The sequence below is a fragment of the Nicotiana tabacum genome, chromosome 6 (genome assembly GCF_000715075.1).
Source record: "Nicotiana tabacum cultivar K326 chromosome 6, ASM71507v2, whole genome shotgun sequence".
NCBI lineage: Eukaryota > Viridiplantae > Streptophyta > Magnoliopsida > Solanales > Solanaceae > Nicotiana > Nicotiana tabacum.
Window position 1 is genome coordinate 134,521,639 of NC_134085.1, and position 16,281 is coordinate 134,537,919.

The 16,281-nt window shown below is 31.9% G+C and overlaps 1 protein-coding gene across 1 annotated transcript; it reads left to right on the forward strand.

Moving 5' to 3' along the window:
* The first annotated feature begins 2,152 nt into the window (after positions 1-2,152).
* On the forward strand, positions 2,153-7,775 carry LOC107764511 (UPF0496 protein At3g49070). The gene is made up of 2 exons (XM_016583096.2): positions 2,153-2,317; positions 6,582-7,775. The coding sequence occupies exons 1-2, from the start codon at positions 2,269-2,271 to the stop codon at positions 7,670-7,672; spliced, it is 1,140 nt and encodes a 379-aa protein (XP_016438582.1). The 5' UTR covers positions 2,153-2,268; the 3' UTR covers positions 7,673-7,775.
* Positions 7,776-16,281: the final 8,506 nt, after the last annotated feature.

Consider the following 16,281-nt stretch of genomic DNA (forward strand, 5'->3'; position numbering starts at 1 on the left):
AAGGGTTGGTTGTGTGACTTGTGGTTGTCTAGGTATACACCAATGTTCGACGGTTCAAAAATATCAAATCTACCAATTGATCGAGTATATCTGACATAAGTTCACTACGGAAAGTTCAAACGGAAACCTACTTATCCAGATGCAATTAATCCTTGCTTGCGAATCACACAGTTTTTCATGCATGTTTCCGTGATATACCCATTCCCCATTCATGTGGGGGATTGTTGGAGTTTTATGTATTTAAGTATATTAAATACTTAAAAGAGGGTTAATGGGAAATGGAAAAAAATAAAATTTTTGAGTGAAATTTTAAGTTCCCCCCTTAGCAAAGGGACATTGTCCCATATTGGAAGAGGAAGAGGTTTTTTATGGGTATATAAGCAATTGCTCTTCTTCTAACTTTTAAAGAGTTGAGAAGAAGACAAGCCTCACGCCGTCGTCATCGTCGCTCGCTCAGCTCGACTTCGACTTCGGATTTGGATTTGAATTTGGATTTGAGAAGAAGACAAGCCTCGCGTCGTCGTCGTCGCTCGGCTCTGCTTCGGCTTCGGCTTCGGATTCAGATTCAGATTCGAATTCGAATTCGAATTTGGTCAAATGATCGATTGATTGATTAATTTTTTGGACCAAATTTATTTGTTAACAGTAAAATATTAATAGAAATGTTATTAAATATTTATTTTAATAACAGAATATTAATATTAAATCTAATCCATTTTTCAGTTGTGTAACTGAAAATTAAACTACTCTCTTTAATTTTTCCTCTTTGTTTTCCCTCTTTATTGAGTAAATAGCCATTTATGTTATCGCATTTATGTTGTTGCCGTTTTGCACAAACAGTCATTCTGAAGAGTTGCACCTCTTCAGATTTTAGCCCAACTTTGACTATAAATACAAAACTATTCTGCTGAGAATTTCCATACGAATTTTCTAAGTTCTTCTCCTTCCTTCTGCATATTTTAACTTTAAAGAAAGTAACGGTAAGTGTGATTTGCTACCGAACTTTGTGTTCACTGAAACACTGGGGTTTGAAGTACCACTATACCAGTGTGTAATTCGTTCTATCCCAGAAGGAAATAATTCATAACCTTGAGTACTAGGAGGAGATTAAATTCCTTAAGGAAACACTGTAAATTCAGTGGTCTCGAATTGATTTTTGTTATTTCGTTTACATTTCTGTTTATGTTATTTTATTTTCTCCAGAATTATTTTACAAAAACAGATTACTAACACAATTTAGATAATTTGCATTTATTGTTTAAGAGATTAAAAGGCAACGCTCTAGATGAGCATGTGCAACTACAAAGAAATTAGAGGAGAACTTAGAGTAGAGAGAATAATAGTGTGCTTGGTACGGAGGAATATATTTTTCAAAACATATTGTCTATCACATAAATTAGATCACATATCTTAGTCAAAACTTGTTGTCTATCACAAAAATTAAATCAAATCAATCTGATCATGATCATCATGTCTCCTAGTACAAATGTAATCCATTTGGTCCCAAAGCAGCAGGGCAGGTTATATGCGAACATCGTGCCATCAGCGTCCAATATATGATTGTACCCTTAGGCTTGCCTTTGAAGTTGCAACCACTATTTTTAGATCTCTTTTCAAGCTCATATCTACAACAAAACAAATATAGCTGAATTGGGCGGAACGACAAATGTGGTAATTTGTCTAAATTGAGTCGCCTTTTGGAAAAATTATTTTGAGCCCATACGTACAATTAAACATGCACTCCTCCTCTGTGAAGACACTCAAAAATTAAACATCGTCTCTTCCTTACGCCTCTCAAGTTCTTTTGTTTCTATTCCTAATCATACAATAAAATAGTTCCTAGTTAATTATAGATTTTTAGGGATAAGCGAGTTCTATATATATCATTAGAAACAGTGTCCAACAGAATTGTGTGGTTGATATTCTAGGGGCGCTCTATAGCTTAGCGAGTTGCCTTCTAAGACATATCAGAGAAAATGTTGAAATTTTGTGGACAATGAATCCCTTGCAGTGCAAGGCCCCCTTAGTAATAACATCTTAAGCGTACAGAAATATTTTTTCTTGTCTTCAAAGCGAAAACAAAACATATAGCATTTAATCAATTATAAGAGGTGCCTCAAACGTGTACTCTCCTCTCTCCTTCTCCCTTTGAAACAGTTAAATATCTCTATTTACTATAAACTGCTGCGTCCTCTCTCATCTTTGAATAGTTAATTACTTGTAAGGACTCCTCCTTTGAGATTTCTATTGCAGGGATTAAGAAGAAGAATGAAGATAAAATTTCGTCCAGCTCTGAGAAAATATTTTGCATGGAATGGTAAGTTTCTTTTGTTAATTCCGTTTTATTGATTTGTTTCAGCCAGCTTTGTTTGTGAATTCAATTCTACGAAATTGATTGATGTTATGTATCATAAAATCCAAATTATGTATTTGTCAATTGTCGTGCTCGTGTAGTAGACAAAACAGACAGATTAAAAAAACCATGTGAAAACAAAGCTCGTTAACAACTTTGCAAATATCGAGTATAAAAATACGACGATTATACTAATGAATCTTGCTAAAGAAAGAGAAAATCAATGGTCGAGGCAGGGTTGCGATTCTCAATGACAAGAGACGAAGCACGTTTTTTGCATGTTCCCAAATTGTGCCAAAGCTGTCAAAATAACCGTTCTTCGATTTTTACTTTTCTATTATACTCAAAAAAAGATATCTCCTTTTATTTGTTCAGTTTGAAAAATCTAAAGATAACTTATCATTTTATACCTATTTTATCTTGTTATTAATTACTGTTACTTATGTTCCAACATATTATAATTAGGGGTGATATATACTAAAATTATCATATTATTAATTATTTCTTAGAGAATATATCAAGTCAAACATGAACAAGTAAAAATAAATGGAGGGAATAGTAGCCAACAACTCATCCGATAATTTTTACTTTCTGGTCTCTTGGGAGTATCCGTCCAAAAGCACGTGCCTTGTGTTAGTACAATCATTAATCTGGAATTGAGTTTCTAGTTGAGGTTTTTCCTGCTCATAACTCATAAGGTATTTCATTCTACAAATTTTTACACTACTTGAGTAACGTTTCAACTAATCGAATTTGGAATTGAGTTTTCGTGGGATAGTTTGAATTTCACTAACCTCGTGACAAATGCTATATAATAGTGTCTTCTTGCTCTCCTGTTAACTTTGTCATAGAAAAAAAAATATAGAAATTGATTGCTAGTCAATTTTGAATTGGAAATCCAATCCGATTTGGGTTTGTTATGGACCTTTAATAATCTTTATGGGCTTAAAGAACCGAAGGCCCATAGCTTTCCTCTTATTTTGGGCTAAGATTGAGCCTAATGATGAATCTAAAAGTAGGGACATAGCCCATATGGGTAGAGTAGTAGTGCATTCTTTGTGGAAATAAGCCACTTTTAAGTGTGCTATTAAAATATATTCATAGATTATAATGTGTTTAAAGATTTTATCCAATTCGCTCAATCAGGATATGAAGTTTTGAAGGTTAAACCTTAAAGTTCAAACTTCACTATATCGTGTCCTAAAGTTTCGAAAATTATATCCAGAAATTTGAATTTTATATCCTAAATTTTAAATTAGTAGTTCAGAAATTCAGAATAGTTAGTCTTGAATTTCAAATAAGCAGCTGAAAAGCTTAGGACACTAAGTCATGAAATCCAAATTTGCACCTAAAAAATTCAGGATACAAAAATTTAACATATTTAGTCTTGAATTTATGATAAATTAATTAATTTTTAAATATATTATAAATTATAAATATTTTAGATAATAGACTTAAAAGTGGCTATTGGTGCCCTTCGCCCGAGTTCTTTTCCATTATCTCTTTTGTCGCTTTTTCCTTATAAGAAAAAATTTCTTATGTCCAAACGGGCTCTAAATACTTTTAATTTTGAGATTTTAACACTGTTAGTCCCTTTGTAAAGAGTTTTTATATAAATAACATTACTTTTGTTTTATTTTAAAAATAGCACATTAATTTACAGTTAAACACTTTTTATGATCTTTTACATGGCATTTAATTTTTAAAACGTAAAAGCACAATTCAAGGGATTATTGAACCACATTAATTTATTAGAATATTCTCTCTCATCATTAATCTAAACTTGCCATTTTCTTTGAATTTTAATTCTGAATAGGTGCTCTAAGAAAAAGTCCCTTTTTCATTATTCTCTCATACACAATCTAAATCAATCCGCATTTTATAATCTTTTTTTCACTTCCATAAATAATGGGATTTTTACCTTGCTACACTCTATTAAAAACTTATTTATCAATGTTCTTTATGGTTTGTAGTTTCTAATAAGTATCCAGGTTTTTCTTACAAATTATGTATATTGCTCCCTAAAAGGCTCTCACCTCATTATTAATGCCTTCAATTAAGGGATTCAATTATATCCTTTCTTTTTTTTCCCCTCTCCTCTTCTCTCTCCTTTTTTTACAACCAAATCCCTTCATCTACGCTCAGAATCTCCATCTTCTCTCTTCCTACCATTGCTGATAGCTTTATATTATTAAATCATCAATTGTATCGTTCTTCTGCTGGGAGACCGGAGAACACTGAAAATGAAGAAATATTCAGCAATTATATGATAACTGTATCATAATTGTATTTAAATTGTATCAGAGACATCAATACGTAAAACATAATTGTATCATACATGTATCACAATTGTATCTAACTTGTAGATGGTACCCTAATATCCAAAATAATACTTGATACAGTACTAATAAATTAATATATAACTATCATATATTTGTTATACAAACTGTGAAATTCATCACGAACTCACAACTGCTCATAATTAAGATACAAATTTAATATAATCCTGAAAAAATTCTTACACAATTCTGATACAACTTAAAATCAACTCTAAACTTAAATTGATACAATATCATATTATACTTGTATTAGTATTGTATCATGTATTGTTTTTGGTACAAATTATGATACAATTCTAAATTATGATACAATTTTTGATCTTCGTCTTTTTCAAGTTTCAATTTAAAACATCCACCTAGAACCAACCCTAAACTTAAATTGTGATAAAATATTATATTTTAATAGTATTAGTATTGTATCAGAATTGTCTTATGTATTGATGTATCAAATACAACTCAGATACAATTATGATACATTTATCATACAATCGTAATACAATTCCGAAACTTCTTCTTCCTCGAGTTTCAATCTGAAATTCAACCTAAAACCAACTTTAAACTTACACAATCTCCCTTCAAATTAAGATATAAACTCTAAAGGATTTCACAATCGTTATCACAAATTCGTAAAATCCGAATATCTATTTCAAAGTTTCGAACTTTTTTAATGGTATGTCAATGGCAGACCTCTCTACTTGCAGTTTCAGAGATAATGTCGATGGATTTGTCAATAGTAGAAGCTTTTTAATGGTTGTTGGTGGAATTGATTCAGAGAAATATATGATGCTACAATTTTAGAGAGATAATAGTTTGATTTGTATGAGAGAGAGATATTGGTGGATTTGTATAAAGAGAGAATGACTTTTAACTTTTTTTGAAATTAGGAAGAAAATCATGATTTTAGTAGGCTAAAGTTGATAGATGGGGATGAGAGATACGTTACAAATTAATTCCTATATTTAAGGGATCCTTCTTTTACTATATTTTGTACATAATAGTAAATATAGATACACAATGTAATTCTTAAGGAATCTAAAGAAAAGTGGTTAATAAGTTTCTAATATAGTATAGCTAGGTAAAAATCCCAAATAAATACCCACCCAAATATCTTAAAGATACTGAAAAGAGGCAATCGTGGGAACTTCTTGTATTTTGTCCAATGTTTAATTTTATACTGCATAATTTTTTTTTTCTCCAAGATATACCTTTAGTATAATATATTTATTTCATCAATATGTCATATATATTGTTTAATGAAATATATATATGTATATATTGTTTATACGTATATTATACATTGTATATCCATTGTTTAATATTTAATATGTATACTATGTATATAATAGGTATATTTCTTGGATTAGTTTTACAATGAAATGTTATAAGATGTGTGTCTAACAATTATATTGATTGTATAATTAATGCAACAATATTTTTTTCTGGTAGGTTTGAAGACACATACTTATATTATATATAAATAGTTGGTATATTTAATATATTGTATTATTTATGCTACTACAAAGCTAGTCCTTTATGGTTTTTTTTCTTCTAACTTTTGATGATTATCTAAAAGGAAGAAATAATGTTTGTGAAGAGAGAAAATAAGTTAATGAAATGAATGTAGTTAGCATTAATTAACTTTCATATATTTAGGAATTTTTTGGAATGGATGCATCATGTTGATATAGGGATTGAGAATAAAAAGGTTGTTATAGCGAGATTTTAGGCTTAAAAAAATGGGGGTTCCATTTCTGGCAGGAATTTGCTAAGATGGTAATTTTTTCATGGCTACAATTGAAATATTCATTTTATTACTTAAAATCTGCAATTTTGTTTTCTACATTGCCTAGTTACGAAATCTTCTCTAAATTCTTTGTGTTTGCATGCAGAAGCCCAAAGCGAGAAACCAGCCCACGTGGAATTGGACCTCCGAGAGGAATATGCCCATGCCTTTAGAACCGAATCCTACGCTGATTTCTGGACACGTGTCCTTGCTTTAGGTGAAAAAATTACTTCCCCCACCAAAATTGTCGGCTCCACTTCAGCTGCTCGGCTTCCCTCTTACCGGCTTTTCGTGGAGCATCTTTTGGATCCGGATCAACCCACAGTTACTCGGATCCTGGCTTTGATCCAAACCCACCCACAAACTTACTCTCTACTATCCGAGTATTTTTCCCAAACTGCTGAAGCCTCATTACTCTGCAGTGTATTGCTAAAAAAAGTGGAAAGTACACGATCCAAATATAAATCACTTAAATTCACCTTAGACTCTCTCCAGAAAACACCATATTCACATGTGGACCCCATGCCCAAGATCCTGACCCGGTTAGCTAAATTCTGTAACTCCCTTAATCCATTTGTTTCATCTGCATCTTCATCAATCCAATTTCATGCCGTTCAAGCAAACTGCTCTCAGCTGCTAAAACAACTCGAGCTTAGACGAGACAAGACCAGAGCCAAACTACGTCTAATGAACAAACTCAAACGTGGCTCAGCTGTATTTCTCGTGGCTTTAACTGTCTCGCTTACAATAATTGTCGCGACTCATGCACTTGCCTTGCTAGTAGCGGCTCCTATTGTAATGGCGGCTTCATTCCAGTTCGCGTCGAGTAAGAAGCTAGCAAGCTGGTCAGCTCAGCTTGACATAGCTGCAAAAGGGACCTACATTTTGATTAGAGACTTGGATACTATAAGCAGGCTAGTGGGTCGGCTAACTGATGAATTAGAAGATTTACAAGCCATAGTTCGATTTTGGCTCGAGCGAGGTGGAGATCCTGTTCAACTTCAACTTCAAGCCAGTGGGGAAGTAGCGCGCCAATTGAAAAAGAATTATGCAAGCTTTGTGGAGCAATTGGATGAATTAGAAGAGCATTTGTACTTGTGCTTCATGACCATCAATAGGGCTAGAAACCTTGTGATTACAGAAATTATGAATTCGGGTCACCCAAATTCAGCCCCATACTTGTTACCCAAAGAATAGCTGTTGGCAATTTAATTTCATGTAGTTTAAAAGAAAAATTGTCATTATGTAAATATTTCATTTTTCCATTCAAATAATATTTAAAAAAAAACAGGACTTGTTTATGCCACTTGTTTGATATGGCTTTTAGGGCATAGACGGTGGTGGATGCAAGGAAATTTATGACTGGCAAATTTAAACATTGGCACCGTAGTGCAAAAGTTTCACATGGTATTACTATTAGCCTATTATGTTTGTCAGGCTTTAGTTGTGGTAGCTAGGTGATTAATGTATTGGATCACTTCAATTTATTCTCTCACAAATTTGAATAGCCGACATTTTTGTTGATCAAGTAAGGTGATTCACTTTCTTTGTTCCAGTTGAAATTTAAGCATTAAAAATACTGATACATAATATTCGCGACTTTGCGGATATTAAAAACTAAGTGACTCGTCTCCTGCTACTGTTTCTTGTCTTGTTGTATGGCGTTTATAGCAGATGATTACTTTTGTTCATTTAGCATATAATTTCAGTTAATCTATATGGTTACCGTATAGCTTATATTAGTTATGCGGGATTATAAGCAAGAGTTATTTATCTTGTCAATAATAATATGAATATTGTTATACGACAAAAAGATTTTACGCGACGAATAATAATATAGGAATGTTATGCCGGCATTATCACTATATAAGCAATTTGTCTCGAAACACTTTTATTCGTGTGAGTTATCTGATCCGGATATTATTTTCCCAAGCTGATCAACCAAGCATTATTTTACGTGATATCTTATACCAAGACTATTTTGTCCACGCGCCAGTCATTCGTCACCAAAGTTGCTCGAGAACTAATACTTCTTACGATTTTTTTGGCCGATAACACGATAAAACTTTTTTACATTACAATATAGGAATAAATCAATATACACCACATGAATTATTAAATAAGACGTGAATTACAATCCTCGTTTTGGTTGGGTTTTATTAAAAATACCATATTTGATATATAATTGTATTTTCTTCTCACTTTAAAGTTGCAACCTTAAGTTGGGGACCAATGTCAATTGAATGTTCAAATGGTGTAGCAACAATTACTACTCCTGCCATATTATTCTATACCATTTTTTTTTCTTGGGATAAGCTGGAGCAAGACATATGACAACTGTCATTTTTATTACTTACCGAATGCCAAAGAAAGAGATTTTTTTTATTCTTATACATTATTTTAAATTTTATTATTTTTAATGTTCATATTTAGTTAATTACCCGTTATAAATAAGTTTTGTTTACAAAATATATACAATCCACCTTAAAATGTTCCCAAATCAATTATTTGTTCCTTCAATCAAGGGATTTAGTTACACCCTTTTCCTTTTCTTTTTTCCTAGCCAACATGTGATTTCATCCCCCACCGCTAACACTGCTCCTCTTCATACCAACCCTCGTCTTTTCTTTTCCTCTGTATCGAAAATTTTGGGCTAAGCCATGATATTGTCTTTGGAATGTAATGAACATGGATATTTTAAAAGTATTTGTTAAAATTTGGTAAAACTCCAGCGTTCCATAAAGCGTCAAGGCAAGAAAAATGTTGGCCTTTCATCTCTGACAACATCTTTCGTAACTTTTCATGTTTTTTTTTCTTTTCAAAAACAAATTTCTTTTTTGTTTTTTTTTTCCGACTCAACTTAAATACACTTAAATTAATTAATTGTACGTGATATTCCATTGATAGCAGAGTTATCTAATATAATTATTGATCAGCCATAGGTTCCAATGTAATGAACATGGATATTTTAAAAGTATTTGCTTAACCAACCTTTATCTCTTTTCTAATTATCTCTTCTCTATGATCTGGAGATTTTCCCAGCTATTTCTTGTTGGATCATACTCAATACTTACAGTATACATTTATTTACAACTAATCTACAACTTATCTACAAATTTTATACATTATTTCTACATAGTTAAATACAATTATAATATCATACAACTTAAATACAATTGTTATACAAGTTTTATACAATATGTCTTTTAATTGTTATATAAGTTTTATACAATATGTCTTTTGTATATTTTGTATCTGATTTATACATAGTAAAAATAAATTTCATACAACTAACTATATATTATACAACTTATCTACAATTTTCATACATTATTTCTATCCGGTTAAATACAACTACAATAACATACAACTTAAATACAAATTTTATAGAATGTCTTTTGTATATATTGTATCTGACCTATACATAGTAAAAATAAATTTCATACAACTAATTATATATTATACAACTTATCTACAATTTTCATACATTATTTCTACCCAGTTATATACAACTACAATATCATACAACTTAAATATAATTTTTATACAATATTGTTCAACTTTCATACAATATTTAAATAAAAAAAAATATAAACAACATAATATAATTTTTTTACAATTTTACTACAATTTAGTAAATATAATGTATATCATGTCTTCTTCTTCTTCTTCTTCTTCTTCTTCTTCTTCTTCTTCTTCTTCTTCTTCTTCTTCTTCTTCTTCTTCTTCTTCTTCTAGTTTCAATGTGAAATTCAGCCAAAATCAAGTCTAATCTTCACCCAAACACCCTAAAAATTGAGATATAAACTCCAAACCATATACCCAATTGTTTGCAACAACACCTAATCCAAACAAATAATGGTTTTTAAAAATCCAAATTCGAATTCAAAACTTCAAAGCTTTTTAATGGCTATCAATGGTGGAGTTGCTGCTTTTTTTTTCTTTGCTTTACATTACTGAAATTAGGAATTGAGAGATAGAGAGAGACGTAGAGATAATCCCAATTCTTTGCAACAACACCCAATTCAAACAAATAATATTTTTCGAAAACCCAAATCAAATGAAGGAACACTGCTCCTCTTCACACAAACCCTCATCTTTTCTTTCCCTCTGTATCGAAAATTTTGGGCTAAGCCATGATATTGTCTTTGGAATGTAATGAACAAGGATATTTTAAAAGTATTTGTTAAAATCTGGTAGACTCCAGCGTTCTATAAAGCGTCAAGGCAAGAAAAATGTTGGCCTTTCATCTCTGAAAACATTTTCCGTAACTTTTCAGTAAAAATTTCGTCTGTTTTTTGAAGAAGAAATGAAATAGGCGTTAATGGAGGATTTCTGAGATTTGTAAAGAGAAAATTGTGGGTGAGTGCAAGATACGTGAGTGAGGGAGTTGGGATGTGGAGAGAGAAACGTGGGGAGAGTGGGAATATGCGGTAGAGTTATTTTAGGATACTAATTAATATCATTAATTCCCTTTAAATGTACATAAATGGTAATTGGGTATATAAAATGTAATTATAGTAAAACTTGAGTAGGGAAGGTAATATAGTTTTATATAGTGTATAGGAATGTAAAAATCTCTAAATTAAATGGCATAGAAGAATATTTTTGTATATTTAAGTTATAGTATCCAATTAAAAGAGTCGTGTCCAGCAGTAATAACAAATATCCTAGGAGAAGAGCTTACAATGTTCAAAAAGTGAATTTGTTTCTGAAGTAATTCTTTTTAGTTAAATCTTGAAGTAATTTCTAAGGTAACTTTAAAAATTAGTGCGCCTCGCTAATTTTCCACGTATGTTTTATCCTTTTTTGTATGTGAGCATCTTGTTAGAGTGCCTTCTGCTTCTAATAGACTATGAACTAGATCACAATATTATCAACCAATCGATAAGAAGTCATCTCATTTTTCACCGATTCTAGATAAACACATCGATTTAACTGAAATTTTTTATCTTTATTTTCAATATTGAGGAAGAATTAGTCCTAGGAACTACATATATGATTTTGTTTCTTCATTGTTACTCATTGTTACTAGTTTAGCAAACATGAGTCAAGCAAGGTAGAGAATGTGTACATATATATACACTCACCACATGTCCTTCATGTTGTGTAAGAGTTCTAAGGGGGTTTACAATAAGAGTTAACTTATAGATATTCTACCCATCTGTTATTTTGAACTCCTATAAAAAATTTGGACTATTCTACCCATTATTTTTGGGGTTTGTGTATATTATATTAATTTGAATCGGAGTAAAACCTTAGTATGTGTAAAAATTGCACGGGGCGTCTTATTTGGTCGCCCCCATATAACCTATACCTCTTTTTTAATTTTTTTTTAACTTGTACCCACTTTTTAAATAACTTCAGCTCCCTTTCTCCTCCTCCTCCTCCTCCTCCTCCTTCTTCTTCTTCTGTTGCTGCTGTTGTTGCTGCTATAAAATTTCGGTTCATGTGATGATTGCCATAAGTATGTTTATTAGATTATTTAAAAATAAATTATAAATAATTATGTAAGTTAGTAGACAATAATTTGTGAATATTTCCACGTACGGGAGGTTTAAGGTCACACTTAGTGATTCTTTTCATGATAATTCTGTTCTTTTCACGTTTATTGTTTCCAAAATTTTATGATTTAGATACTATTGGTAATCTGATTATTTTATAGTAGTCTGATTATGACAAAACTAATGAATCTAGGACAAAAAAACTTCAGCTTATTTAGCGCTGGAAGCTTTTACAAATGAACTAAATAACTTCAGCATCTTCTGCTGAAGTTTTTGAAAAAGCTTTATGACAAAAATAATGAATTCAGTCCAAAAAAACTTCAGCTTATTTAGTACTGAATTGTTTTCAAATGAACTAAATAACTTCAGCATCTTCTGCTGAAGCTTTTGAAAAAGCTTAATGATAAAACTAATGAATTCAGGACAAAAAAACTTCAGTTTATTTAGTGCTGAAGTTTTTACAAATGAACTAAATAACTTCAGTATCTTCTGCTGAAGTTTTTGAAAAAGCTTAATGACAAAATTAATGAATCCAGGACAAAAAAACTTCAGCTTATTTAGTGCTGAAGTTTTTACAAATGAACTAAATAACTTCAGCATCACAAAACTTTAGCTACTAGAATGCTTAAGTTCAGCAATTACAAATAAAAACTTCAGTAAATAGAGAACAAAACTTCAGCACTAGAATGCTTAAATTCAGCAATTACAAACAAAAACTTCAGCACACTTGGTTCAGCAATATTTGCTACTTCAGGCCTGTCTACTAGAATGCTGAAGTTTGCGTGATTGCCTTTACTACTTCAGGCCCGTATGCTAAAGTTACGTGAAAAAGTGGGTACGCTTGCAATTTATTTTACAAAGCGGGTATAAGTTAAAATGTGACCCAAAAGCGGGTATAGATGCAAATGCCCATTAGTATGTGTATGTTTTCACAATCGTTTTTGGTTCATTCTATCTTTGTGAATTTCCTTAGATGTTTTATCGTTTTCTACTCTATACTTGTTCTATTTCTTTGGTTTTCTCTCTCAATTGAGTCCATTACTCAAATGATAACTCAACTATTTAAAATCATGAACTAAAGTTACTTTTTTTTTTAATTTATAATAGAAAAGTCACTCAACTATTCATATTACACACACAAATGATCACTCAATTAGAATTATCAAACTCTTCGGTGGAAAAATGTGACGTGGCAGTCCATGTGATTTTTTTTTTTATATTTTGGACCAAATAAAATAATTAACACCCAAATAAAATATACCACCCATATATCCAACCTAACCCGCTAAATAAATCAAACGCTAAAATGCATCCCTATTGAGAATGCATCTCTCTTCTCCTAATTATAAAAAGCATCTTTTTTTCATGGCTTCACTCTAGTCCTTAATCTAGCATTCATTATTATTTTATAAAAATTAGAAAAAACCGTGAAAAGAAGAATACAGATCACTCGAGTCCTTGAGAAAGAAGAATATAGTCAGTACTCTAGTCCGTAGTCTCGTACCCATTATTATTATTTTATAAATATAGCGGAAGATCGTGGGTTAACTAGCTCACAATCACACACAAAGCAAATAGAGAAGAAAAATCAACACAAAGATATAACGAGGCTAGGCTAAGCTTAATCCTTGGGGCAGGAGCAGAGAGAGTTTTTCACTATGAATGAGAAGAAAAACATAATACATTCTATAGAATTCCCAACTACAACCTCTATATATAGATCCTAAATAGTCTCAAACCTATAAGAGAAAAGTTTCCCAATTTGACACAATGGTTTTCCTTTCCCAAATCTATTAGAATAATGAGTTTTCCCAACCTATAGGGATTATGGGTTTCTTAACAATACAAGAAAATAATTCAAGCCATAAAATAACAAATCTTCTCCTTGTCTTGAATTCTTTTCATCAAGAGGAACAACGTCTCTCTACGTTGCCCTCAGCCCTTGCGAGTGCTCTACCCATTGCCGCACACATCAACCAAGTCTAGGAAATGCCTAAACTTGTTAAGAGACTCAATCTCTTCAACGATAACACTAATCCATCGATTTGGTTCTGTATCTGTAATAATTTCTAGATAGCTATACATTCAAACGCATAAATGGTCTCTGCAACTGCCAAAGCAAATCCCACAAGATTCGTATATCCAAGAAGATTTCCATCAACTACGTGTCACGATCCAAAATCCAACTAGTCGTGATGACACCTAACCCAACCCTCTAGGTAAGCTAATTAACAATTATCTATTTCCAATAAAATTAATAAAACAATTAAAGGGAAGAAATTGTCTGAAACTTATGCATTTCCCAAAAACTGGCAGTACAAATCATGAGCTTCTAAGAATAGAGTTTACAAAGCTGATATGAAGTAAATACATTTTCTGTTTTGAAAAGTACATAAATAGAGTTTTTATAAATCTAAGGCTATCATGAACAAGAGGCAACTACAACAAGGACGCGGGTACACCTTTAAATCCAGCAACCATCGAACACAGCAACAACAACAACCAAGATTTGCACACAATGTGCAGAAGTGTAGTATCAGTACAACCAACCCCATGTACTGGTAAGTAAGAAACCTAACCTTAGGTTGAAAGTAGTAACGAGCAGAAACATAGGTCGGGTCCAACACGATTAATCAACATCAGTTCATAACAATGTGCGAGCACGTAATTTTTTCCCGAGTAATAATACTCCTACAAAAGTCACAAATGGATTTTCTTTTAAGTGTTTGTATTTTTTTTTAGAATTTATAGTAATTGTTTGTTGAATGTTTGCATTTAGTTACATTTTTGTGCATATTTAATATTTTAAAAATCATGAAAAATACCCTAAAAATATTCAAATTTCATGCATTATATTTTTAGGTTGACATTTGCATTTTAGGCTTAAGTTGTTAGTTAATTGCATTACTAAACAAAATCACAAATATGGGTCATTTTACATAATTAGCTTTAGTTTTAATTGCAAATTGGTAATTTTTCTTCCATTAGTTTTAGGTTAATTAATTATTTTAATGCTAGAAATAGATATTTATTTTTATTCTACATAGTAGATTTTATTTAGGATTTAGTTTAAGTTTTAATTTAATTTTATAAGTTAAGGGAAAAAGAAAGAAAAAAATCAAGAAAAGGGAGAAGGGTTGTCTCCACGTTTGGGCCCAATTTTCCCATAGCCCAATTTTGTTTCAACTAGCCCCAGCCCAATCCCCATACCCGGTCCAGCCCCTCACTTAATAAAACAACGCCATTTTGAGGTGTTCAATCTTAACCGTTGATCTTCCTTGATCGAATGGCCCAGAACTAACTTTCATCTCCCATATAAGTGTCCAAACCCCACCCCAAACCCTAGAGATCCCCACTCTTCTCCTTCTCTCTCACTTGAACCCTAACACTAGCCGCCCTAATGTTCTCTACCAAACCCCACCGGTGGCCACCACTCAAACTTCTCCAAACCTACTTAAAATCACACCCCATAACCCCGTCTTCTTCCTCATCTCATATCTTGACTTAGTTCCTTCCAAAACACCCCGAAAATCCCGAAATTCCATATCTAAGAAACAACCAGATTGTTTAAATCTTTGGGCCCGTTATTTCCTCAGCGCTTGAGTTTAAGGGGTTCACCTATGTTGTTTTCTTGGCTGTTCGGACTCTCATGAGTCTTTTTTTCCAAGAAAATTCGGTCAAAACTCCATGCAAGGCCGGATTCCCTGGAGGAAAAGACCCTTGAATGGTCGATTGGCATAGAGTAGGACATCGTAGGCTGTTTCACACGTTCTTCACCCATGAACAGTAAAAGATTTTTCACCACTGCTTTTCTTCGTCTTTCCTATTTGAGTCAGTAATTCATACCCTCTTTAGTTTGTTAGTTTACTTGTTTTTCAGTCATTCATTTTTATCCTCTAGTCATATTTAATTAGGTTTGTTCTAGTTTATTAATTTGGTTAATTAAAGCATACTTAGATTAAGTAGTAAATCGTTGGCTACCTCAGTAATTAGTTGTTTGATGAATTTGAAATCATTTGATAAGTTTACTTGCCTAATTGATTGATTGGTTATAAATTAGATTTTGAGTATGATCGTCAGCTTATTGCTGGTTTTAGTTCATTAATTCTAGTTTGATTCTGTTTGGTATCAATTGAAAATTTGAGGGGTTAATGGGGTCATAACAGAACCTTAAGGGGGTCAATTGGAAACTGAAAAATGAGGATTTCAGATAAGGCATTAGGAAGTTTTTAGATTTTGGACAACTGTCCAAATTTGTTAATGAAAAAATGCTGAAATTGAAAAGAAATGGACAGCTGTTGT